General features: G+C 35.5%; 2 protein-coding genes across 4 annotated transcripts; one reads left to right on the top strand and one right to left on the bottom strand.

Annotated features, from left to right (window-relative positions):
* Positions 1-6,551: 6,551 nt before the first annotated feature.
* LOC127857090 (tyrosyl-DNA phosphodiesterase 2-like) lies at positions 6,552-19,071 on the bottom strand. Of its 2 annotated transcripts, none has more exons than XM_052393445.1 (6): positions 18,871-19,071; positions 18,331-18,479; positions 17,151-17,255; positions 10,971-11,181; positions 7,623-7,793; positions 6,552-7,091 (listed from the first exon to the last, which is right to left on the bottom strand). In XM_052393445.1, the coding sequence occupies exons 1-6, from the start codon at positions 19,003-19,005 to the stop codon at positions 6,792-6,794; spliced, it is 1,071 nt and encodes a 356-aa protein (XP_052249405.1). In that variant the 5' UTR covers positions 19,006-19,071; the 3' UTR covers positions 6,552-6,791. The 2 variants fall into 2 exon arrangements, with proteins under 2 accessions (XP_052249405.1, XP_052249406.1); XM_052393446.1 differs by having other exon boundaries at positions 18,863-19,008.
* A 47-nt stretch (positions 19,072-19,118) lies between these two features.
* Positions 19,119-22,422, top strand: LOC127857088 (protein arginine N-methyltransferase 6-like). 2 transcript variants are annotated; one of them, XM_052393441.1, is made up of 2 exons: positions 19,119-19,279; positions 20,392-22,422. In XM_052393441.1, the coding sequence occupies exon 2, from the start codon at positions 20,392-20,394 to the stop codon at positions 21,778-21,780; it is 1,389 nt and encodes a 462-aa protein (XP_052249401.1). In that variant the 5' UTR covers positions 19,119-19,279; the 3' UTR covers positions 21,781-22,422. The 2 variants fall into 2 exon arrangements, with proteins under 2 accessions (XP_052249401.1, XP_052249402.1); XM_052393442.1 differs by lacking the exon at positions 19,119-19,279 and adding an exon at positions 19,548-19,589.
* The last annotated feature ends 4,991 nt before the right edge of the window (positions 22,423-27,413 follow it).

The following is a 27,413-nucleotide window of genomic DNA, read 5'->3' as shown; positions in this document are numbered from 1 at the left end:
TCTTTAAATACGGATGTAGGTTCTAGTCGCTTAAAGTTGGCTTCTATTGTGTACTGTGGTGGACATTTTCACGCGGCAATTAGGGTGCTGGAGGACGTGGAGCAAAGGTATCATAGCAAGGTCAAGGCTGTGTGTGGATGTAGACGTGTAGAAGGAGACAGTGCTGATATCAGATAACTGTAACAAAGTATTCAGTGATCTGCCATTCGCATTCTGTGTCAATTTTGTTAGACAAGAGGCGTACTGCGCTCCATATATACTGTGGTTTGAAATGAATCGCGGTGTGACTGAAGCGGAAGTTGCACAGAGATACTATACTGATAAGCGATTGATGGATAGTGCTGAGGTCGATGCACGGTCGTGCCTTCACTATATGCAGTATCTCACGTATGGAGAACTAAGGTAAGTCTCGATTAATCTATCAATTATACGCGATGGGAGTGCTTGAGTCTTACATATTTGATACAGGAAATCAGATAAACCTGTATCACGCCGAGACCGCATGCAACTTGCTAGGCCACTGCTATGAAATAGAAGGAGACTATAGATGGGCGTTGCCTTACTACGGGGCGTCGTTGCGTTGACTTGACAAGAACAATGCCGCTAACTGGCACGTGCAACGAGTGCAGCGTCGTATTAAAAGTTAATTATAATAACTAAGAAACCTAAACATGTCTAATATACAGGATGAACTATGGTAGTATTTGTTTTAAGATACACATTGTGTTATTAGTTAGATTTCTACATTAAAATTTGAATTGTATGTTTTATTAACCGCACAATTATCACGTGAATTCTAAGTAAATTTTTATTGTAAAGTATTAACATCGTACACGTTACTCTATAATGTGAGCATTAGAATATCAATTGTGTATCTCGCGCTGTGGATACAGGTAGTTAAAGTGTATTAAGTATATATATCGACAGTTTAAGAAAACCTCGAATCGTATTAGACGGTTTTGACTTTTGGACCGATTGTACGCTTAACTGTTTGATGCGAAACTGTATGATACGATTCGTATCAGACGGTTTACGAATCGTATCATACGGTTTAGCGTAAACCGTATCATACGGTTTACACTGAATAAATCTATACATTGGCTGATTTGACATTGAATAATACCCGTCATAAACCGTCTGATACGATTCGTATTATACGGTTTCGAATCATACGGTTTAACGTACGAACCGTTTCAAAAGTATTTAAAGCGTATCATACGATTTAAAGGGTATCATACGGTTTATAAACCGTATGATACGGTTCTTACTAAACCGTCTGATACGAATATGATTTTGGACCTATCCGTACACCATACAAATGAGGCCTTTGTAGTATTGGTTATTGATGATCGTTAATTAACAAGTTCCGATCGCTTTGTAATTACTCATGTTTGGTTTACCATTAATCCCTAACTAATGCAGCGCGGCGTTTAAAAACACTTAAAGTCGTTCCATAATGTATTATGCGCTAAAAAAGGAAGGAGATAATCTTCGTACCCGGAAGAAGCCATGGGAATATTCGAATCCGAGCCGACCAGGTACGAAGAGTTTACCAACGATAGCGCTCCATAGCCGAGCGGGCTTTTCATTGACCTTTGTGGTTTGACGGATAGAATAGCGCCGATGGTAAGAAACCTGTCAAGCATCATGTGCTCTTACGGATCTCGTTGATATTCCATTATTCGCTGGATGTTTTGTTGATATCAAAATTTGCTTGCAATTACGTTAAGCTTTGTATCATTTAAAACGTTGACATTGCTTTAAATAGCGCAGAAGATTAGAAACCGTACGAACAACCAATGTGTTTCTGGATTCCTAATAAATACTTGCTTTTCGAACACTGTAATCCTGACGCTACACTATATTTATTTAAGAATTAAGTTACCTTACTAAATAGATTATAATAACTTGTGACTGATCTTTGCAATGGTTTATTTTGAAGATCCGCGTGGAATGGACGCAAGAGGAATACCGTTTAACAACGCCATTATTATTGTATGAAGTTTTCAAGTATCGCGGTGAATTTTTTCGATCAACACAAGTCTGGTGAATATTTATACCGTTACGTGGAATAATCTTTTTTGTTTTGTTATAAAAGCAAAAAGAAAACCCTAAATGAAAAATATTGATTGCCCGGTACCTCTAGTAACAAAAGCAACCTTTGCGCAATAAAGACTTTCCATGTTTAGCATATTATAAATGCTATGTTAGAACTACACAATAACATATCGGATAAAAGCGTTACAAACGCTTAATTATTTAATCGATTTTGAAAGATGAGTATCTATTAATGTACCAATAACTTAAACATTGTTCTTAGCCAGGTTCTTTTTTTCGCTAGTTAACACATAATGTTTGCATCTACGATAATTCTTTTGAAAATCGTCAATATACCAATCTGCGAACAAGTCATTTTAAGACAGCTCGTCCGTGGACAAAATGAAGTGTTCAAAAGATTATCGATATAGTCCAAGTGTAGATACTTCTGTACCACTCTATACATGCCCCGAAGTTATTACATCAATTAACTCGTCATTGTTTGAACTATTGGATTTTGCGATTGTAGTCGAAATAAATAACGTGTTTGGAGCAAACCGTAAAAACATAGTTTAAACTTCGTAGCTGTGAACACATTTTCAAATGTACCAGAATTTGTGATAGAGGATTAAACATAAAGTAAGTTTTTTGTAATCAAATTATTTTTCAGCTCAATGTAAAAGCCTCTATAACGCTCAAAATCAACGAAAATTTCGTAAAGTATTTCGTAAAATCTAGTAAACACCTAAACAATCATTGTTCCTTATAGAAATAGCCACAATTTTAACGCTAGATGTGGTATGATTACATAGATTTTTGTATATACAAAATGCTCGTTTTTATTAACTTATGACACAATTAATGCCATTAATTTCCGCGAATATATCTTTTCATACGACACACGAACACTAAAATGGTACCATAGTGCTCATGTGTCCTATGAAAAGATATCGTTGCGGGAAATTAAAATGGACTGTTTTATGCAAAACAATTATAAAAACGAGCATTTTATATCTACAAACATCTATTTTACCAGACCACGTATTGAGTTGAAATTTCGGCAATTGTCATAAGGAACACTGATTTTTAATTGTTAAACTTTATTTTACGAAATATTGTACGAAAATGTCGTTGATTTTGAGTAATAATGGGGTTTTAAGAAAATAGCATGTGACAGCACATATACGGGTTTCTCAGTTAGTGAAAGATGTACATCTACAGATATTTTCAAAAAAAAACAACATTCGTCTGTGAATTTCAGCGGGAAATTAGGTCACCACGGTGCCAAAGTTCTACATTAAAACATATGCAACGTAATATATTACACGTTATATATTTTCCACTTTTGGGGAGTACATTTAAAACGTTACATTTAAACCCAGTGTTCGTGGGCAGTAGGGCGCCAACGCGATTCGAAATAGAATACATGATTGGTCAATGACGCTTAAACTGATGTTATATGAAATACTCAGCATCAGTGTGCAGAATCAACGGGGTTTTCAGGGATTTACACGCAGACTGGACAGAATGTAAACACACCGCTCAGAACTTTGTTTTTGCAAATATCTCAAGTTATTGAAATGCATTTCCAAAACGTTTTGGCGCACAAGACAGTTTTTCTTGCAGTTTGTGCCGATAAGAATAAACCTTAAATACGTCTGAGCTAGATCGGTGACAACATTTCACGTTGCGTGAAGCATAATCGTGCAGTATACATGGCATTTTTAACAAAAACACAGGCTTATTAAATAAAGTTATTCCGGTGTATTTCACATTGCGATAAGCAGCATAAGAATCTTTCTTTTATGCACTTGTTGAAATTCTTAAAACATGTTTTAAAGTTATTTGGAACTAGGGCTGTTTGTAAAACATGCATGCCCCCCATATGGGCTGTCAGTTGTAGTGGCAGCCATTGTGTGAATACGTTTTTAGTCACTGTGACCTTGTACCAATTTATTATTAAAGCTGTTAATATATGCCAAAACAACAAACCATTTCTTTTCACAAAATACGTTAACAACCCTTGCTTAATGTTACTTCATCTCAAGTGAGTATCATGTACTCTCTTGTTTATATCTTGTTTCAAAAACAACGTGGTCTGATGTTTTGGAAATGTACGATAATTAACAAACACGATATAAGTAATCAGTGCACCTTAGTTCAACCCTTTAATACGATACCTTTACCAATTTTTAGTTGATATTATGGAAAGATGTAAATCATAATAATTTGGACAACATCTTCAGAAGTATAAATTATACGCCATAACATGCCACCGAAATTCCAATATAAATTATTATGCACGGTAAGTTCATATTTAGTCTACATATTAATTGAACACTATTCCCTAAAACAAAAATACGCAATTCTATCGGGCATTAAATTCTACCGCTGAAATGTATGGATAACTATTTGCGCTGGATAATAACCTCAATAAATATTGGTCAAACGTGATCTCGACCAATTATGCCCTGAAAACGATCATAGCCGTTGATGTAGTCAATGCAAATCACGGTAGATTTCCGAGAAATTTGATGCAGATGAAATGTCAGATTTAATACCTTACATACTTTTTAAGTGAAAAAGTGTTGTCAAAGGCCAAATCGCATTCACTGGTAGCAGCATTCAATGACACACAATGAACACTTTGGACAGTACCCAAAGTTTTGAGAGATAGACGGACGAAAAGAGAACTTGAACTGGAGAGATAACATTCAAGTATCCCATTTTGTATTATTATTTAATATACAATATTCAATGTATAACACATATTAAGTTGATGTTATTAGTGCTGTTGCTGCCGTTGATTACATTTTAGCAACAACGAAATGACAATCGACCACTGGTGAAGAAAATTGTGCATTGAGTCTGTGTTTTAGCATGCAAATGCAAACACAGTAGTTTGTTAAGACACGCGGACGGCACAAAGACTTTCAATGTCTGCGCCGGCCAAAAGCAGTTTAACGTTGTTACGATGACATTTTAGTTGAAAAGGGAGCGAACCGCTGCGAGTTGTTTACTTTTGCAATGACCTTTGACCTAGTGACCTAAAAGTCAATCTGCCAGTCATGATCAATTTACCTATGAAGTTTTATGATCCTAGGCGTAAGCGTTCTTGAGTTATCATCCGGTAACTATTTTTCTAAGTTGAGTCACCGTGACCTTGACCTTTGACCTAGTGACCTGAAAATCAATTGGGGTCATCTGCGAGCCATGATCAATGTACCTATGCAGTTGCATAATCCAAGGCATAAGCGTTCTTGAGTTATCATCCGGAAACCATTTTACTGTTTCGGGTCACCGTGACCTTGACCTTTGACCTAGTGATCTGAAAATCAATAGGGGTTATCTGCCAGTCATGATCAATGTACCTATGAAGTTTCGTGATCCTAGGCGTAAGCGATCTTGAGTTATCATCCGGAAACCATTTTACTGTTTCGGGTCACAGTGACCTTGACCTTTGACCTAGTGACCTGAAAATCAATAGGGGCATCTGAGAGTCACGATCAATGTACATATGAAGTTTCATGATCCTAGGCGTAAGCGTTCTTGAGTTATCATCTGGAAAGCATTTTACTATTTCGGGTCACCTTGACCTTTGACCTAGTGATCTCAAAATCAATAGGGGTCACCTGAGAGTCATGATCAATGTACCTATTTAGTTTCATGATCCTAGGCGTAAGCGTTCTTGAGTTATCATCCGGAAACCATTTTACTATTTTGGGTCACCTCGACCTTGACCTTTGACATAGTGACCTCAAAATCAATAGGGGTCATCTGCGAGTCATGACCATTGTACCTATGACGTTTCATGATCCTAGGCCTAAGCGTTCTTGAGATATAATCCGGAAACCATCTGGTGGACGGACATACGGACGGACGAATCGACATGAGCAAAACAATATGCACCCTCTTCTTCGAAAGGGGGCATACAAAAGCAACACTTACCGGTGTGTTTATATGAATTAACGTTAAATTGTGAACCCAACAAAGTCACGTGATCCTGCAACCTGGTATATGGATTAGTGAATAGATTGTCCTCAGAAACTTAACCTTACCGTATAAGAACCTAAATCATCAGCGCAAAAATTCCAAGCAGTGTAAGTTGTAGACGAAACGGCCAGTAAAGATAACCCAGCACCGATGCATATTTGAATATACAAGCAATTCGTACTGCTGTCAACGCTACAGTAGATGTTATCATGATTTTGGACTGCACAGGCTTATCTGGGACAACACTTTACGCACATACATTAAACACCTTATTCACAGAGCATGGCTCATATGAATGAACTACTTTTGGAAACCACCCCGATGCCAGTTGATATAACATAGTATATATGGTGATTTTAGGATGTACAACCTCATAATTTGCCTATTTATGGGTAACTTATAATTGCTTTAGATTACCACCCAGTAAATTGAATCGTGTTCAGAAATCACGTCTTTTTCGCGATGCGGAAGAATGTTGAACAGCCTTTCAAACTTATAACTGAACGATTGACTCGTTAACATAGTTAACAATACATCTGCCTATTTGGCAGAGGAATTTATTAACAATTTCTTTCACAAAACGATAATACCTTCATATTTATGTCGGTCATCATTTTGGAGTCTTTCAAATTATACACATGGACCAAAAAGGTAACCATTATCAATTCACAATCTTCAACAACATGTTGAAATGTGTGCACAAGTTCCAAAGGTCAACAATATCTTCCGGATGGGCCAACAAATCTCAAAGGTTACTATCATCATTTCGGAATCTTCGACAATATGTTAAAATGGGCCAACAAGCCCCAGTGGTCGGAACAAAACCTCTGCACATTGCGAAGTCTCTCCAGTCCGCAAAGCTCGAAGTATTCCGCTTTCACCTCTTTTTGTTCAGAGTGCCGTATGTAAAGCCTATCGAAGCGGCAGCGCGGTTTAAATCTATTGGGCATGCGTAGATTGTCGTTCCTCATTAGGTCCCACGTGAATTTAGCTTCCGGTCTTTTGCCCGTGATTTCCCAGATGTCGTAAATGTTTTCCGGTAATCCGCCGATTGCGTCGATCTAGGGGGGAGGTGAAATGAAGGTTTATTTACGGTTTCCATAATAACGTGTTAACGTATGATAACCTAACACTTATTAATTACCGGTAAAAAGGTTTAAACTCACACTGTGTAGCAGATTGACTATCTTACTAAATCAGTAAATTTGAGGTTGTCCATATGACGTAATTGCAGAATACCCCTGAATACCACATGTACTATTGTTGAATTCAAAAACCGATATAAATTTTGTTATCTTTAGCATTGTAAGATAAAAATCGCACACAAAATATTTTATAATATAAGGAACAATGCCTGTAAGATTGCAAATGAAGGAGACCATCTCCGGAGGAGTGTTCATGGACAGACATACATATAGGCAGTTTCAACTAAAACTGGGCTGATATTAAATGTAACTATAGACAATACCAGAATCGATAAATTGACTGCCCCTATATTGGCTATCAAGAGATCCACTATCATAACGTTACTGAAGAATCTGATAGACTACAGCATTAAAAGATCTCAGAATAAACAAACACAGCTGCTTTACCTCATTATCTCGGAGGTTCAAGTCCCCACCAAAGATCACAGTGTAGCCCTTATCTCTGGCCCCAATGTACTTGAAACACTGCTTGAGTTGCTCTTGCCTTTCCTTGCTGTATTCTTTAGTGCTCTCGAGGTGAGACGTCATCATGACGAACTTTTCTCCCTTTACAATGCACTGAAAATCACAACAATACCTGTGTGACAAATATGAACACTGTTTCAGCTTTGTTAAACTAAACCATCGGCGATAAGAGTGAATGAAAATCAAATCAATATCTGTGTGACAAATACAATTTATTTGCCTGAACCACTATTTCAGTAATGCTAAACTTATCCATCAGCAATTTATAAGAGTGAATGAAAAGCACGATAATAGCTTTGTGACAAATAAGAATATTTGCCTGCATTACTTTGTCAGCTATGTTTACCAAAACCATCCGCAATTTATGAGTGAATGCAACATAAAACGCTTAATAGAAGTTCCTCACAAGTTTATATTTCTCGGTTACCGGTAATCCAAAACCATACACAATTCATAAGGGTGCATGTATTTACTGGAGCTGCTACAAGACATCAATATTCTCTGGCTTTAATATAATCTACATCTTATGTCAGTAACCTCATATAATGACAAAAAAAACACACACTATTTTTAATGGAATAGTTGAAGTAGTTACTAAGTTAATTTATAGCTTATAATTAATAAATAAATAAAAAATGTGAATATGCCAAGAAACTAGATTTTCAACTATTAACCAATTAATTTTGTTGAATTTAATTGAATTTGAAGCAAGATCTGCATAAATTACAACGTCGGGAAATTTTGGGGAAATACATTAGTCACAAACAGAATGGTTCATTATGAATCAGTGCAAATAGATTCTTTTTTGTAATCCAGAGACTCGTAATTTACTTCATTAAACAAACACTCATCAATTTGATGATATTGTGTTAAAGGGACTTGTTCACAGTTTGGTAAAATGAAATCAAAACTAGGCGTAAGCGTTCTTGAGTTATCATCCGGAAACCATTTGGTGGACGGACCGACGGACGGACCGACTGACCGACATGTGCAAAACAATATACCCCTTCTTCTTCGAAGAGGGGCATAATAATTATCATGGATTTCAAAAACAAGAGCTGTTAGAGGACTATTCATGTCTTGACAGTAAAACGTAAGCCATCATGGGGTAATTGTTCAAATTATTCAATAACGTCAAGGTAATAGTTCAGGTATATTTTCCACAATCTATTGAACATTTATAAAGACATAAAACAAACTAATAATATTTTATGTAAAGTTTGATAGCAAAAGCTTGGGTGGGAAATTTGGACGGTCCTTCAAAAATAAAGTAAATAAATATTTGTTTTGTTTTTTAAACCATGTTTCAAAGAATAAATATTATTTTTTAGGTTGGGTGGGGGGGTTGAGAGGGGTGTTTAATGTGGGGTGTGGTCATTTATTAGACGATCTTTAACAAATAAAAAAAAAGGAAAAAAAAAGGGGGGTAAGGGGGTTGAGAGGGGGTATAATGTGGGGTGTGGTCATTTATGAGATGACCTTCAAAAATAAAAAAATGAAAAAAAAAATGGGGGGGGGGCGGGCAGGGATTCTGGGTTGGGGCGTGGGTATTGTTTGGGTGGAATCCATTGTGGTATTCAGGTAAGTGTTGTTATGTCAAAGTATTAATAAAATCTGATCATAAATTAAGATGTTATATAGCAATTTACCTAAAATTTACTCTTGACCTTCAAAGTCAATGTCATTCAAATGTCAAGGTCAAATTGAAATTGGCAGGTACAGTACCCTCATGATAGTTAAAAAATATTTGAAGTTTGCATTCAATAGCTTTGATACTTTAGAAGTCAAGTGGATCTAAACACAACATTTAACAAAATATTCAGTTACTTAAACAAAAAAGGGCCATAATTCTTACAAAATGCTTGATACAGTTGTCTGCTCTTGCTTATAGGTTGGGGTCATGTTAGTAAAGAAGTATGCAAAATATGAAAGCAATATGTCAAGGGACATTGAAAATATTTGGGGTGGTACACAAACTTTAACATAGATTTATCAATAATATGCATATTCTTAGTGGAAAAAGGGCCATAATTATTACAAAATGCTTGATAGAGTTGTCTGCTCTTGTTTATACGTTGGGGCCATGTTGGTAAAGAAGTATGCAAAATATGAAAGCAATATGTCAAGGGACATTGAAAATATTTGGGGTAGTACGCAAACTTTAACATTTGCACGCTAACGCTAACAGGAATGCCAACGTCGGGCCGAGTAGGATAGCTCCACTATATATATTTCATATATAATAGTCGAGCTAATAATGTTTGTATAAAGGTGTCTTAGTACCCGGTTACACTCTTGACTAAGAAAAATGTTATAAATATTGGTTCATTATTAAATAATCATCATTCGAAATCAGTAATATATTAAAGCATAAGTAACGCTTTTCCTCTATAATTTGGAAAATACGCTGACTACTAATATAGAGTAAATGTTTCACTCACAAACTCTAAAGACTGCATAGCACAGTGGGAGCATTAGCTTTTGCTAATGAGGTCCCTTTTCTAAATACCAGGGCGGCAACTTTTTGTCTTGCTATGACAGGTAGTTAAGACTATTCAAAACATTACAGTTTTTTAGCAAACATATTTTATAACATTTTTCAAATAAACACAAATCTGTTATTCAGTCCGTTTATTGGTTACATACATCTAAGGTGGAGTGGAACAATTTGAATAATTTCAAAAGAGAGTCACCAAAGATCATTCCTGTGAAGTGTTGAGGCAATATGGCAAGAGGTATAGGAGAGAAATGTAAAAAGGTAAAGTTTATGATGGACACACACCTGTACCCCACAAAATGGGCAATAAGAAAGCTGAACATGAGTTGTGGCACATGAGCACGTAATGCTCAGGTGAGTTAAAAAACACACTGATTTTATTTTAACAATTGGTGGATGCTGCAATATGTAATTTTTAAGAAACAACAAATGTAAGTCTGTTTTGTCTAGCTTATTTCTGTATTAAATAATTGTAAGTTGTAATTTTTTCTCAGTAAATAACGGTTTTGAAAATTCATTTACCTTTGTTTAACAAAAATAGAGCCTTATCTTACATATTACATTTTCACAAAATTCATATATTTGTAAAAAATGATGCATAAAACATTTGTTGTTATTTTGACGCATGTTTATTTATTATTGCTAAATTGTTATTTTGATGATGAGCTGTATATGCTTAACTTTAAGTCGCAAACAAAACATATCTGTTCTGTTCTGTTTGTAACTTTTGTTTATTGATAATGTCCCTAACGATTCTAGAACACAAAGTTTACCTTTAAGGATATCAAATTCCTCAACATGACCGTGTTTGGGAAGGGCAGAATTTTGGTCTCTTCCACTTGCACATCACCAATTTTTACCAGAATAGCAGCAAAGTAAGCCTCCTCATTTCCAGGGATCATGTGGTACAAGGGACATAACTCCTGTATGATCTCCTGTGTTTCTACAACGACTTCTTGTAGAAACACAACATGAGGGTCTTCTCTGGAAGCACAGTGATAGGCAAGTCTGAGAATTTAGTCTCGTTTTGTGAAAACTTCGCTTTATGCATGCACATAGTGAGGTCAAAGATCAGCCTGTGCATGTTGCACAGGCTCATCATGAACAGCACTTTCTGCCTTACCTAGAATGTTTCTAAAAAGTGTGTTCATAGAAAAGAAAATAACATCAAAAACTGTCGCCCCTAATTAGCCTGTGCAGAACAACACTTAACAAACATGCATTAGAACCCATTTTCTCAGAAATCTTATCAACTTAAATTGCTCAATTTTCCAACAGGACAGATTTTCATGATAGCCCACTGTACTTCTTCTCTTGAAAAATCTGGATTCAATAAAAGAGCAATGTATATCTAGCTAAATAAGAAACATCAATGTGTTAGTTTATTGCTGAAAAACATGACTAACTGAATAATTTTAAATGTACAGAGCAAATGAAAGCCACTTAAAATTTCAAACACTTCAGCAATACAAAATTGAGTCTACAATTTTCTATTCTTAATGTTAAGCTACAATTTGGGATTACAGTGCAATTCACTTTCAAAAATGTATATCTTAGCTAAATAAGTAACATCATTCAGTTAGTAAATTGCTTAAAAACGCAACTAATTGATTTATTTTGAATGCACATAGCAAAAGAAAGCCACTTTCAATCAAACGCTGTCCATTTTTAGCTATTGGACTTAAACTGTATAATGCTGAAAAATATGCTACAATTTGGGATTACAGTTCAATTTACTCTCACTTTCAAAACAATGTTATCAAGAATCTGACTTTCCACCCAGTAAACAGACTTGAGAACCCGCAATAATCCTTAGCTTTAAAAAACAAGGGCTGTTTGTAAAACATGCATGCCCCCCATATGGGCTGTCCGTTGTAGTGGAAGCCATTGTGTGAATACGTTTTTTGTCACTGCGACCTTGACCTTTGACCTAGTGACCTGAAAATCAATAGGGGTCATCTGCCAGTCATGATCAATGTACCTATGAAGTGTCATGATCCTAGGCAAAAGTGTTCTTGAGTTATCATCCGAAAATCATTTTACTATTTCGGGTCACCGTGACCTTGACCTTTGACCTTGTGACCTCAAAATCAATAGGGGTAATTTGCAAGTCATGATCAATCTACCTATGGAGTTTCATGATCATAGGCGTATGCGTTCTTGAGTTATCATCCGAAAACCATTTTACTATTTCGGGTCACCGTGACCTTGACCTTTGACCTAGTGACCTCAAAATCAATAGGGGTCATCTGCGAGTCATGATCAATCTACCCATGAAGTTTCATGATCCTAGGCGTATGCGTTCTTGAGTTATCATCCGGAAACCATTTTACTATTTCGGGTCACCGTGACCTTGACCTTTGACCTAGTGACCTCAAAATCAATAGGGGTCTTCAGCAAGTCATGATCAATCTACCCATGAAGTTTCATGATCCTAGGCATATGCGTTCTTGAGTTATCATTCAAAAACCATTTTACTATTTCTGGTCACCGTGACCTTGACCTTTGCCCTAGTGACCTCAAAATCAATAGGGGTCATCTGCGAGTCATGATCAATGTACCTATGAAGTTTCATGATCCTAGGCCCAAGCGTTCTTGAGTTATCGTCTGACAACCACCTGGTGGACGGACCGACCGACAGACTGACATGAGCAAAGCAATATACCCCCTCTTCTTCGAAGGGGGGCATAAAAATCAGGTTAAACTAAGTTTTATTGGCTGACTAAAAGGTTGTCAGACAGTCAGACTTGAAATTATCATGTTCAATACAATGTCCTCAGATTCTGAAATGAGAAATAGATAAAACAAGAGCTGTCAGAGGACTGCAGCGCGCTCGACTATTCGAGTGCTTGACATTATAACGTAAGCCATCATGGGGAAATTGTTCATATTCAATAATTTATTCGACAATCTTAAAAAAAAAAGGGGAAAAAAAAAATTATTTAGGGTGGGGGGGGGGGTTGAGATTTAATGTGGGCTGTGGTCATTTATTAGACGATCTTTCAAAAATAAAAAAGGACAAATAAAATTGGGGGGGGGGGGGGGTATGGGGGTGAGAGGGGGGTATAATGTGGGGTTTGGTAATTTATTACATGATGTTTAAAAAAAAAGAATTTTTTTTTTTGGGGGGGGGGGGGGGGGGGGTAGGTGGGGTGGTAGGGGGTGGGGGTGAGAGAGGGGTATAATGTATAAGATGATGTTTAAAAATAAAATTGGGGGGGGCTGGGGGAGGTTGGGAGAGGGAGGGGGGATTCTGGGTAGGGGCGTGGGGTATTGTTTGGGTGGAATCCATTGTGGTATTCAGGTAAGTGTTGTTTTGTCAAAGTAATAATAAAATGTGATCATAAATAAAGAAGTTATGGCAAATTAAGCAAAATGTTCAATTATCTAAGTGTAAAAGGGGCCATAATTATGTAAAAATGCTTGATACAGTGGTCTGCTCTTGTTTTTAGGTTGGGGTCATGTTGGTAAACAAGTATGCAAAATATAAAAGCGATATGTCAAAGGATATAGGAAATATTTGGGGTAGTACGCAAACTTTAACATAGATTTATCAATAATATGCATATTCTAAGTATAAAAGGGGCAATAATTATGACGAAATGCTTGATAGAGTTGTCTGCTCTTGTTTATAGGTTGGGGTGATGTTGGCAAACAAGTAAGCAAAATATAAAAGCAATATGTCAAAGGGACAATGAAAATAAATGGGGTAGTAGTCCAGAGCTCCAGATAAGGTTTTATGAAATTCTTAACGTTACTACAAGATTTTCAAAAAGAATTCTTAACTCTGAAATTGTATTCTTAACGTTACAACTAAGTTTTGGAAAATAATTCTTAACTTTTCTAAATGACCTAAAAATAAATTATAATGGGTGTCATCGTATAAGATTTTTTCTATTATGTCTTTCTTAATTCAACTTTGGCTCACTTAGAGTACAATATGTTAAAAGCGTGTTTTTTGCACGCTTTGCAGTTTGTAAGGACGTCCTCTGGGCGCAACCATTTTTTTGACAGATAGACTGTACACCTCGCTTTTGTTGGAAAAAATGCGCTTTGTTAAACAAACCAAATAGAAATTCAATATTAAAGTACTGAAAATATCTTAAATACACGAAAAGAACTCAATAACAAGGGCCACATTGGCCCTGAATCGCTCACCTGAACAAATTTAATAGCCTTAGGCCCAATGGTAATTGACAAGAAACAAATTTTCTTGAACAAATTTTTAGGGGAGCCTTAAAGGATCATCCTTGTAAAAAAAATTGAAAATCAGACGAGCCCTTTCTGACAAGAAGATTTTTTAAGGTATTGACCATATATGGGCATGGCGGCCAGCTTGGTTATGTGACCAAATTTTTTTTAAAACAATATTTTTTTTTCGTGACGTAGGAATGCTCCACATGAAATTTGGTTTAAATTGGCTCAATGGTTTAGGAGAATATGATCTGCTCAGGTACGCTAAAAACTTAAACATTGAGATAAAAGGAATTTTTGCTTGTTTTGAAGAGATTCCTCCTTTTTCTCAAAATTGACAAGATATCATCGACTAAACAGGCAACCCATGTTTGCATAAGGATAAATCCTTTTACCAATCAACATATTTTGGACTGAACAATTTCTCAATTTCCCACGATGATTCAACCCTATCAGAGCAATTTCCTAAGCAATAATCACCTCCCATTTTAAAGGAAAAATAATTTCTCATCAACAAAACTACAGCATTAATTGATTTCTGGTAGTTAACCCTTTTCCAAATTGAAAGAGGTTGCAGACAACAAATTAAATTATAATGAAATAAGAAGAAACTGATTTAATAGGGTAGGAAGCATTGTGATGAAAGGAGAAAATGCTAATTTCAGCAATTTCTCCTTTTATTTCAATGATTTCTACAGTCACAAACATTTGCAGAAAGAATTAACTGTTCTGGGTTAAGGGTTTATGTGGTCTGCAGCAAAGCCATCAGAAGAGAATCGTGTCAGAGAAACCTGGCCTGTAGCCAGCAAATCCTTTACTCTAATAGCACTATTAATTGGAAAAAAGAGTACACTATAATTATTTCTAAATCTGCCATCTCAAGGAGATAATTCTGGACTTAATGGTCCGATGTTGCTCATTTTCGACAGGGCTCGAGTTTTCATTGATATGAAGACACTGTGCAAGTTTGGAAAGAATTGGATGAAAAATTTGGACTTTATTGCATTAACACCATTTTCTCAATTCAAGGGGAGGTAATTCTGTACTTCATGGACCAATAATGCTCATTTTTTGTAGGGTTCGTGTCCTCATTGATATAAAGACACTGTGCAAATTTGGAAAGGATCGGACAAAAAATGTGGAAGATTTTTGAAAGTTTTCACAAAATAGGCAAAAACGAATAAACATGCAAAGTTCAACGAGCTCCTGCGGCCATGTTTTTTGACAAATCAAATTTCTTTGAACAACTTTTTCAGGGGAGCCTTCAAAGGTCATCCCTGTGAATTTTTTTGAAAATCTGATGAGCGGTTTCTGACGAGAAGATTTTTTAAGGTTTTTACCATATATGGTCATGGCAGCCATCTTGGTTATGTGATCAATTTTTTTTAACAATTCTTTTGTCCCATGACCTAGGGATGCTCCACATGAAATTTTGTTGAAATTGGCTCAATGGTTTAGTAGAAGAAGATGTTTACAATTGTTTACAGACAGACAGACAGACAGACAGACAGACAGACAGACGGACGGACGGACGGACGCCGGACGGTGAGTGATCACAATAGCTCACCCCGAGCTATCGCTCAGGTGAGCTAAAAATCAATAAGTACTGATGTAAAAATAATATTCGTTACTTGATTTTGTAATTTTTAATGGTACGACCAGATTATAAAGAAAATACGTAACGGGCTTGAAAATAATTCTTAATTACAAAAATACGACCCTTATCTGAAGCTCTGTAGTACGAAAACTTTAACATTTGCTGCATATGCTAAGTGGAAAAGGGGCCATAATTATGACAAAATGCTTGATAGAGTTGTCTGCTCTTGTTTATAGGTTGGGGTCATGTTGGTTAACAAGTATGCAAATATGAAAGCAATATGTCAAGGGACAAAGAAAATATTTGGGGTAGTACGAAAACTTTAACATTTGCACGCTAACGCAGACGCTAACGCCAACGCCGGGGTAAGTAGGATAGCTCCACTATATATATATTTCATATATAATAGTCGAGCTAAAAATATATCTTAAAAAGAAGCTTAGATTCCCTACGTTATCTTAATTAAGAAGCATTTAAGGACCATTTTACTAAAACAACTAGAATTGATAATAATTTATTTAATTTTAGTAGATATTTTCTCCTAAAATGAATAATATTCTAGCTTATTTTATCACATTAAGTCAGTCGTACATATTATTTGTACCACGGGCAATGTTTCCAGCTCAAATTTCAAATTTAACCTTTGATATGTATATGACTGCCCCACATGTCTTTCATGGCGGGGAACATACAAAATCAACATAAAGGTTTTTTGTTATACTATTCTTAGAAATTTGTAAAATCAGTGAATCAAAAAGACTGCCAAAAAATCTGAAAATTAAAAACATTAAATATAGGAATTTTCAGTTTTCAAAATACAGATTTCTTTCCCAAATATTAGAACAAAGAAAAAGGTAAGTTTAAGTTTAAACCTATTTATTTTTAGCTCTAATGACACTCTCGAGTTTGTTTCCTGGGCTTAGAACCAGTACATGTACTTGGTGTCTATGGGGTAAATCTAAAGAACGCTCCCACAAGGAAAGGTTGACATTCTAGTTTGTGAAAAAACTAAGATTACACTACATCATTACCTATATTATATACCCGAGAACAAATAATAGTAATATTTTCTTGACAATCTTTCACAAATTGCAGAAAGGTTTGCAACATTTCTTATCTTTATATCATCCCCGGGCACATTTCGACTTTGCTAGTACCATACCTTTTAATTGTCTCACAAACTGCCTGTGTTCTGCTCCGAAGACTGTCTTTATCCAAACCATCTATGTTCCACGAGAGAACTCTAATCCTGAATGGTAGGCCAGACCTAAAGAAATGGATGCAAAAATAGCACCCTTTCACTAGTGTAACAGAAAGATAAAGAGCAAAGTAACAACAAGCTGAATGATATAAATGTTATAAATTTATATTCTTCTTTTTTATCCAAACTACTTAAACAGTAAGTTTATTGTATGTGGTCTTCAATTACCGTAGTGACATTTTTATTAATATGGCCTAGGCCCCTCTCATTTTGTTGTGTGATTAATCCTTAGCAAATTTAACAAAAAAAAACATGACAACAAATCAATATTATTATCAGTAATATTCTGACCTTAAAATAAGAAAAAAAACAACAACATTTTAACAGGCAAAATAAATGCCATTTCCTCTAGTTAACCTCAATTATTGCGTTAATGAGACCACACAATTCCTTCACCTCAAAATAATACAAACACTTTTCTGAGCAGAATGGAATATCATTTCAATCAAGTGACAAAAGTGTGTGACTGTTCTTACACAATATAACAGACATTGTGAAAACAACTTTTACTATGGCAATTCTGATTGGAATGTGCACATAATTTTACCATACAAAAAAGCAAATTTTAGGAGCTTTAACTGTATCTATAATTTGTTAATGCTTTTGCCATTGTCTTTTGATTGTTGGTATAATATAGAAATATTAGATTCTCATTTTACAAATAAGAATAGTAAACACAAATTTTCATCTTTTTGTTTAAACAAGAGCTGTCTCCATAGGATGACATATGCACCCCAAAAAACACTTTGTTATGGGAGTTTTCAAAACCTAAAAGCAGATTTCGAAACCAAAACGCGGACCCTAAGTTCAAGGTCAAAGTCAAAGGGGTCAAACTTTTTGTGCATATGGAAAGGCCTTGTCCATATACACATGCATACCAAATATTAAGTTTACATCTGAAGCGACATAGAAGTTATGAGCATTTTTCGAAACCTAAATGCAAAGTGTGACGGACAGACGGACAGACAAACGAACAGACATATAGATCACTATATGCCCTCCTTCGGGGCATAAAAAATATGTTACAGTTCCCTAAGTGCTAGGGCACACATGCTGTTGCAAAAATTGAGGAAAAAATTACCCAGCTTGTTCCGGTATTTTATTTGAGCTGTTTGGCTTATTTTCTTTGTTTTTCTTCGTTTGTATTACTGTAGTTGTTTGTAATGCAGATGCAGAAGCTGTGTTCACTCCACCAGCTGCACTCTCCTCAAAATAAGAATTCAATGCACGCTGAAACAGTAAGCATACACATTGTGAAACCCACTGAAAAGCGTTGATTTAACAATAGTCAAACATCTTTTTAGAGGCGTTTTAAAATTATTTAGCAGCAAGCTGAACAAATCCATCCTTAAACAGATATCACTAAAGACAATACCCCAACTCAAGAAACTTCATGTTCAACATAGACCTGAGTAGACAAACAGGGCAGTGAAAAATGTGAAAGTGATTAAAAAATTGACTTAAAAGTTTGTAAAGACTCTTAAGACTTCAGGGTCAATAGCTGGGAGTTGGATTATTGCAACTAAGTATAGTTGCAGAACTACAACTAAGTATACAAGCATCAGTCAAAATTGATAACTCATAAGTTGAAATTGTTCTCATTCTTTACTCACATACTCACATCCAAACTCCATTCCCTGTCTTGGAGATAAAACATGGCGAGCGCCGTGTCGGTGCCAGTAATAGAAGCGAATTCCTGACATATTTTGTCGCATTCTGCAGCAGACGGCAAATTGTTATCGTCCGACTCACTCATGTTGTTGTAAACTACTTTCACTTTGACAGTTGCGCGCGATTTATTCAACGATACAAACCGAACAGATCCGCGTGCAAATTTTGTAAATGGTTCCTTGATTTTTATTTACAATCGCACTTACAATTCATAAAGCGGAGAACAAGACAGCTCTGTCCACTAAACATGTGTTATGAACATATGAAGATACAGCTCAATTTGAAATAAAGCAAACATTAACGTATTTTCAAAACACAGGAATCCCGTGATTTAGCCTATCTAATATTTTATCGGAAAGGTAACTGTAATTAAACTTATTATACACTTTTCGACGAATTTTTAATTTCACTAGTTTTCGCGAAAGTTGTATAGGCTAATAAGCACTAAATTTTTACATAAACATTAACTGGCTGTTCTTTCTTAAAATCATTATGCAGCGCCCTTTAAAAGGCATTGATAATACTACAGAGTATGTTAATGTATTAAAACACCTGACCTTTGAAATAGTCAATATCATGTTAAACATAGTTCTTGAAATCCATTAAAAAACTTTAAACTCAAAGCAGCCTCAAGGAGATAATAAGTGTGATGCATATGCACCACTTAATGTAACTATTAAATAATGCTGATTAAAATTTATTTATCATGTAAAATCTGATTTTTGAGAGCAAGTAAATGTTATTTACTGGACACATACACACCAAATAACAAAAAGTCAGCTATTCTTAAAGGGACCTATTCACGGTTTGGTAAATTGACAAAATTGATAAAAGTTGTTTCAGAATCGCAAATTTTTGGTTTAGTTATGATATTTGTGAGAAAACAGTATTACTGAACATTTGCAATGGTCTAATATAGCCATTATATGGATCATTTGAAGATTTAAAAACCTAAAAATTATAAAGCGTTGCAACGCTAAACGATTGAATAATTTGGAGAGTTCTGTTGTTGTCGTTAAAATTTGTGAAACTACGAATATTGCTTATATAACGTATAAAAAGTGCCAGTATGTATGCTTGGTAGGATAGCTCAGTTGGCTAATGCGTTTTTAATTCAGGATTCCGGGGGTCACTGGTTCGAGCCCTGTCGGGGCTACTTTCTTTTCCTATTTTAAATTTTATTTTTGATATTTTACTGGAGCTTTTAAAATTTAATGTTTACATTTATCAATATAAAGCATTTAATGACAAACTTCAAAACATGCCAAAATCAGTGAGAAGGCCCCTTGAATCCAAAATGAAAAATGTTTTGTTTTTTTTTACAAAAAAAAAGAGAACATTTCTAACAGGAAAAACTGTCATTTAATGGCTTCAAAACATATTTGTTGTTCCTTCACAAAAAAGAGAAAAAAACAAAAAACTATCATTAATGCTTATAAGATAGAACAAAAATTATTCCATCTATTTCCAGATGGCAGACTCCGTGAACCACAGTGATTCAGAATACTTCAAAAGCTATGGATGCCTGGGTGTTCATGAGCTGATGATAAAGGATAAACCCCGCACAGAAGCGTACAAGGAATTCTTGGAAAAAAATTATCGCCTTATTAAGGAAAAAATTGTTCTTGATGTGGGGGCAGGATCTGGAATTCTGTCCCTTTTCGCAGCTCGTAGTGGAGCAAAGAAGGTATATGCTGTGGAAGCCAGTGGCGCTGCAACAGTGTGCCAAGAAATTGTAAACAGAAACAGATATGAAAATGTTATAAGCGTTATTCATGGTCGTATTGAAGATATTGAGTTGCCCGAGAAGGTGGATGTGATTATTTCTGAATGGATGGGATTTTATCTTCTTCATGAATCCATGTTAGATTCGGTTTTGTTCGCTAGGGACAAATGGCTTAAATCAGATGGTATTATACTTCCATCTCACGCCGCTATTTACGTATGTCCGGTTAATATGAGTGAATTTTGTAAAGAGAAATTTGAATTCTGGGAGGATGTATATGGCTTCGATTTCACGCCTTTTCAGGAGCAAAATGTTGCTGCTCATTTGCAGCAGCCCGCTGTTACAACATTGAAAGAGACACAGCTGTTATCAAGTGCGCAGTGTCTTGTGAAATATGACTTAAAAATTGTGTGTCTTTCTGATGTACAGGAAATTGAAGAGAAAAAGACCTTCACTATAACTCAGGGTTCTATTCTTCATGGCTTTGCTGCATGGTTTGATGTCATATTTTCCCCGGGTGTATGCACAAAATCAAATATTGTTCTTAAACAGGGTGATGGTGACATTACAAATGGTGATACTAAAGACATAAATCTCATAGGCTGTGAAGATGTAAAGGACAACAGTTCACACACTGAGTTAGACAACAGACTTGAATCTGAATTTATTGATAAAGACACTGTGCTGAAGGATGTGAATAGTGTTACGCTTGACACTTCACCTTTTGCTCCAGAGACCCACTGGAAACAGACAGTATGCTTCCTGCCAGTAACAATTGCCGTTGAAAAAGATGAGACCATATTCTGCAAGTTTTCGTTGTGCCAAGGCGATGAAAATAAGCGCCATTACAACATTTCCCTGCAAATGCTAGAGAGCTTGGAAGACACAGACGAGGAGCTTGAAACCGACGATGACGACTTCGACGAAGATGTGTCGAGGCATCCGATGCCGTGTGACTGCGGCGCGGGCAGGTGTCGTATCATCAGCGCTCTGATGGAGAAATACGACCAGGAACAATCAGAATTGGAGATTGAGGCGGAGTTTGTTGACGTCTCGGCAGAAGTGCAGGCCGCCCATAGTCTGGATAAGGAGTCGTCCGGACTCGAACCGGAGAGTCCGGCAGTTGATGAATGAAGTTTAGAAAGTCCAACATTTGATTGATGAATGAAGATATGTCTTTAACTAGTATTACTTTGTGTTGGCTGTAGGTCTCCTAAGATGTGTTTAAATTTTTAAAAAGAGAAAAAACATTATTTTATTAAGGTCTAGGTTTAAAAATGTTATTGTAAAAGTATCACTCATACAATTAGGTCATGACCTCTATCAGGGGTTTTCTTAGCCATTTTGGGGAAAAGGAGTCTGGTCTAATTGGGATTTGTAAAATTGATAAAATGGCAAATTTGGGAATTTTTTATCGACAAATTTGACCAAAAAAAAATTATGAACAAATATTGACAAATCAGGCCATTTCCTGTCAGATTTTTGAAAAAATGTACTTAGTGCTAAAAGTCCGCTGACTTGGGGAAAAATTAATTTTACTTTTTTTTTTAACTTGGGATTAAAAAAAAATAAAAATTGTTTGGGATTGGGTCCGTTTTACGGCTTTACAAATTTTAAAATAGCAGGAAAACCCCTGACTATAGTTATATTTTGACTCCCTTTCATCAATGTTTACCAGTTAACAAGTTTTTTTTCCCAATCATATATATGAGTTTTGTTGTTATTGTTTATTCATATGCAAATATTGGTAGATAAGGTTTTTACCTTGTCCTACATTATAGCAGGGCTCGCGCTGTCGTTCGCCATTTGAGCCACTTGCGAAAATATTGAGAATTTGGCTCAAGAAAATTCTGATTTGCGAAAATGCTAAGTTCTCGCAAATCTTCATTGAAATTACCCGCCATTTAAATCCAGACTAGTTTTCTATAGTTTTCTCTTTGTTTCATTGAAAGTGTTCGCAAATTGAATAATAAACGAAAACCGGTCTGCACCAGAACATGAGACATCGCTCGACCTTATTGTTATTGAAGCGCACGTGGTAGCTGGCCAATCAACATTGAGTTCGCTCACACATAATATTGGGTCAATCATGCGTATACAATTTGATACACAGTTGATATTGTCGTCTGCCAAAAATTTAGCGGCCGATGGCAAACGTCGTATTTAAAGATAAACACATGACAAGAAGAGCAACAATAAATAATTTCTCAGCTGATCACTTTAGACCTTTCTACCGACTATCGATCTGAATTAAATGATGACCATTAAATAATTAGTTCTATGTTGATGATGTTGTTACACCTTTCTGCCGATTATCGACGTTATCGTTTGAAATAAAAGGTGATAATTAAGTTGTTTTTACCCACAAGCAATGCTATTGTTAAGAAAAATGTCAACCAAATGGTATATTTATAACGTATTTGCTAGATTGTCAGACGTCACTGATTTTCATTGTCTGCAATCAAACGATATGCAAATAATATTTCAAGTGCAGAACGCGTACATTTTTTCGGACTGTCGTTTTCGGATAAATAATTTTTCGCTGATTTAAATTTATTTTCGGAGTTCTTTATAGAAGAAATAGAATGACGAATACACATGCGGTAATACGGACGATGTGGTGCATATTATTTCGAATTGTATTCACTTGAAATTGCAATTGGAAAGACTATAACAAAGAACAATTTGTAAGGGCTCTGGGTGGGGTGGGGGGCTTTTCCCTTTATTCCTGTTGTGTTCCTGGTTCTAAGACCCCCGGCCTAATTTTTAGGATTTCAAATTTGGGACAACTTACTCCACTGTTAAGTGTACATGTATAAATTAACTTATGATTGTACTTTGAAAAGTACCATAATAATTATTTCTATATTGAAAACTGCATGTTATATTTTATCTGATATGCCCTTGTTGTCATAAAAAGAAATATGAACAAGTTGACAGAATATATTATTATTTTAAAACCACTTTTCGCACGCCGAAAAACGAAATCAGGTTGGCTCAAAGAAATTTTGGGCCAGCGCTAGCCCTGATTATAGTGGTATGGTATTTAAGAAATTGTTTTTGTATTTATAATTGTTTTCAAATAATTAGTTGTTTTAAATTTTTACAAATAGGGACTAATACACAACATAATTTGAGTTTTGGAAATAATAATTATACTATGATCGTTACCCACTCTATATAAACTGTTGGCATGGGTTGTAACTCTAAGTCTTAAAAAAAAATCATTTTTAACCGTTTGTCACTTTGTTGCACCCAAATGTTAATTTTTCATGATTCAAGTCTGTGCAAAAGGGCCTTATTTTATAGTCTTGGATACTCATAATTACCCAGTTTTGAGCAAATAAAGCAAAGACTGATATTCATTTGATTGTTGTTTAAAAGCTTAACTGTTTTGTATGGTTATTATTTATAGTAGCTTAGTGAATTTAGGAATCATGTTAAATTCGTGGTAATGCAGTATTGACTGTCATGAAAATTTTCTTTAGTACACTAATTAATGATAATCGAGCATGAAAATAAAACCAAACCATCACACAATATGCAAGATTATGCAGATGACCCCAATTGATTTTCAGGTCACTAGGTCAAAGGTCAAGGTCATGGTGACCCGAAATAGTAAAATGGTTTCCGGATGATAACTCAAGAATGCTTATGCCTAGGATCATGAAACTTCATAGGTACATTGATCATGACTTGCAGATGACCCCTATTGATTTTCAGGTCACAAGGTCAAAGGTCAAGGTGACCCGAAATAGTAAAATGGTTTCCGGATGATAACTGTAGAACGCTCATGCCTAGGATCATGAAACTTCATAGGTACATTGATTATGACTCGCAGATGACCCCTATTGATTTTCAGGTCACTAGGTCAAAGGTCAAGCTCTTGGTGACCCGAAAAAGTAAAATGGTTTCCGGATGATAACTCAAGAACGCCTACGCCTAGGATCATGAAACTTCATAGGTACATTGATCATGACTCGCAGATGACCCCTATTGACTTTCAGGTCACTAGGTCAAGGTCACAGTGACTTGACACAGTAAAATGGTTTCCAAATGATAACTCAAAAACGCCTACGCCTAGGATCATGAAACTTCATAGGTACATTGTTCATGACTCGCAGATGACCCCTATTGATTTTCAGGTCACTAGGTCAAAGGTCAAGGTCACAGTGCCAAAAAACGTATTCACGCAATGGCTGCCATTACAACTGACAGCCCATATGGGGGGCATGCATGTTTTACAAACAGCCCTTGTTCATATGGGAACTTGTACACCTGCTGATAATATTTTGATAACCATTCAATCATATGGAAAAAGTGGAGCATATTGTCTTGCACCTGTAAATCACTATGTAGCTAGTTTGTTACCACATATTAGTTTGTAGGCATGTTACTTGAAGGAGAATTTGAAGACACCAAATGATGTTATAACAAAGGACAGGTTTAAAGGGGTTTTCAATCATCATGAAATTCGTTTAGCAAGGTATCTAGAGAACACTAATGCCTACAATCATTCAGAATGGTTTTCTGGTTACTCATGAGGAAAAAGCATATGCATTTATTTTGGTTCAACATTTAAAGTTCGTACGGAAATAGAATCTGTTTTTTTCCATCAACACTTGTTTAGGACATTTGGAGATTGCTTTTAAATTGATGGTTCTTGGGTAAAAAAAGAAAAATCATAAAGATTTTGAAGTCTAACAGTCAGAAAAGAACTCGACTTGAATTGTAACGCGAAAACTATTAGGACACAGTATCAAGAGAACATCTTAAAGGGACATGTTCACAGATTGTGTAAACCACAATTTTTTCAATTTTTAATCACAGATTCATTATATTAAAGAACAGAGCACAAAATACTGCGAATGACGTAGACTCAAACTGAAGATGTAGCTTTGTTAATGCATTATCTTCATTTAAAATTTAATTTACAAAGCATACAAACACGAAAAGATTGGACAATTACAAATGATTCTGTTTTAGTTAAATTTTCAGGCACCAAATGGATAACTTATGTCATGAAGTAAAGATCTGTAAATATATCTCAGTTTGCATGGTCCATCGGTAAAAGCAAGAGCCTTTTAGTCCATAGGACACTGGTTCCAGTCCTGTTTTTTCTTTCTTAAATTGTGTAGTTGTCATTTTAATGGAGCTCTACAGACCCATAATTAAAATTAAGGCATTTTCTGATGCATGCACAAAAAATGCCCAATCGGTGAACAAGGCCCTTTAACTTAAGTTGGCGGACCAACTATCTCAAAGCAATTGCACATTTTGACAACTGGTGGCAAGTCTCTTTCCAGTTAATACAAGATAATCCTACTTATTCCATTTTGTGCAGTGCCAATTTTTAAATTGCTGCATACAATATTACAATCCATGCAAATGATGGATGCATAATTTGAAGTGGCAACCAAAATAATGTAGACTCGTAAAGCTGCATTGATATGTAAATGATAAATGCTAAACAAAACAACGTGCACAAATGAGCCTAATTATTTTTTACTCAATACATGCTATGTAATGTATTGCACAAAATTAGCAAACAATGGAACCACAAACGTGCGTAGGGTAAAACATGCATAATTAACCCTTTACCACTTAGATAGATATTTTGACACATTTGTAGTCTCTTAGAAGGTTGAATATAACTGAAGACCTTTCTTACTAGATTAAAGTTTTAAAGAATTCATGTTCAAACCTTACATACTGATGAGCAGCATCAGCATAAAACCTGAACAGTTTAGGTTTTATGCTGTTTGCACATAGCCATTTTCACTTTGCTTCTGAGAGGTAAAGGGTTACATATCACAGAACAAACAACAAAACGATTAACAAGTAACATGTTCTGACATCAAAACAAACATCAAATGTAAAGCCTATGAATTGTTTTATTCTATTAAATCTTGTTCAGTTTGAAACTTGAGTAGTTTTGTGGACATGATTACAGTATGTACTTTGTGGTAAAACACACACACAAAACTAGCTTGTTTTACGAAGAATTAACTTTTATTGACTTCATTTGTGTGTATTTTAAACAATTACACCTGATTTTAATTTCCATTACATTACAATGACCAGAGAACAAATTCGTACAAGAGGGCCATGATGGCCCTGAATCGCTCACCTGACTAACCAAATACAATCCCAACCCAGTTTTCATCAAGATAAACATTCTGACCAAATTTCATAAAGATTGGATGAAAACTGTGACCTCTATTGTCTACACAAGGTTTAACTAATATTTGACCTATTGACATAGTTTTTGACCCCATGTGACCCAAATACAATCCTAACCCAGATTTTATTAATACAAACAGTCTGACCAAATTTCATGAAGATTGGATGAAATATGTGATCTCTATTGTCTACACAAGGTTTTTCTATTATATGACCTAGTGACCTAGTTTTTGACCCAAGATGACCCAAATACAATGCCAACCCAGATTTCATCAAGATAAACATTCTGACCAAATTTCATAAAGATTGGATGAAAACTGCGACCTCTATTGTCTATACAAGGTTTTTCTATTATTTCACCTAGTGACCTAGTTTATGACCTAGTGACCTAGTTTTTTACCACAGATGACCCAAATACAATCCCAACCCAGATTTCATCAAAATAAACATTCTGACCAAATTTCATAAAGATTGGAGGAAAACTGTGACCCCTACTGTCTACTCAAACAAATTGTTTACGATTTTTCTATTATTTGACCTAGTGACCTAGTTTTTGACCTCAGATGACCCAAATAAAATCCCAA

The sequence above is a fragment of the Dreissena polymorpha genome, chromosome 14 (genome assembly GCF_020536995.1).
Source record: "Dreissena polymorpha isolate Duluth1 chromosome 14, UMN_Dpol_1.0, whole genome shotgun sequence".
Taxonomy (NCBI): Eukaryota; Metazoa; Mollusca; class Bivalvia; order Myida; family Dreissenidae; genus Dreissena; species Dreissena polymorpha.
This window is presented reverse-complemented; position numbering and strand designations above follow the sequence as displayed.

Bases quoted from the DNA above. Each gene is read 5' to 3' on its own strand.
- LOC127857090 (XM_052393445.1), bottom strand. From the start codon at position 19,005: ATGAGTGAGTCGGACGATAACAATTTGCCGTCTGCTGCAGAATGCGAC. The intron at 17,256-18,330 runs GTAATTTTTTCC...CCATTTCTTTAG, and splicing joins AAAATACCGGAACAAGCTGG to GTCTGGCCTACCATTCAGGA. The intron at 7,092-7,622 runs GTAAAGCAGCTG...CCTCCCCCCTAG, and splicing joins TGAACCTCCGAGATAATGAG to ATCGACGCAATCGGCGGATT.
- LOC127857088 (XM_052393441.1), top strand. From the start codon at position 20,392: ATGGCAGACTCCGTGAACCACAGTGATTCAGAATACTTCAAAAGCTAT.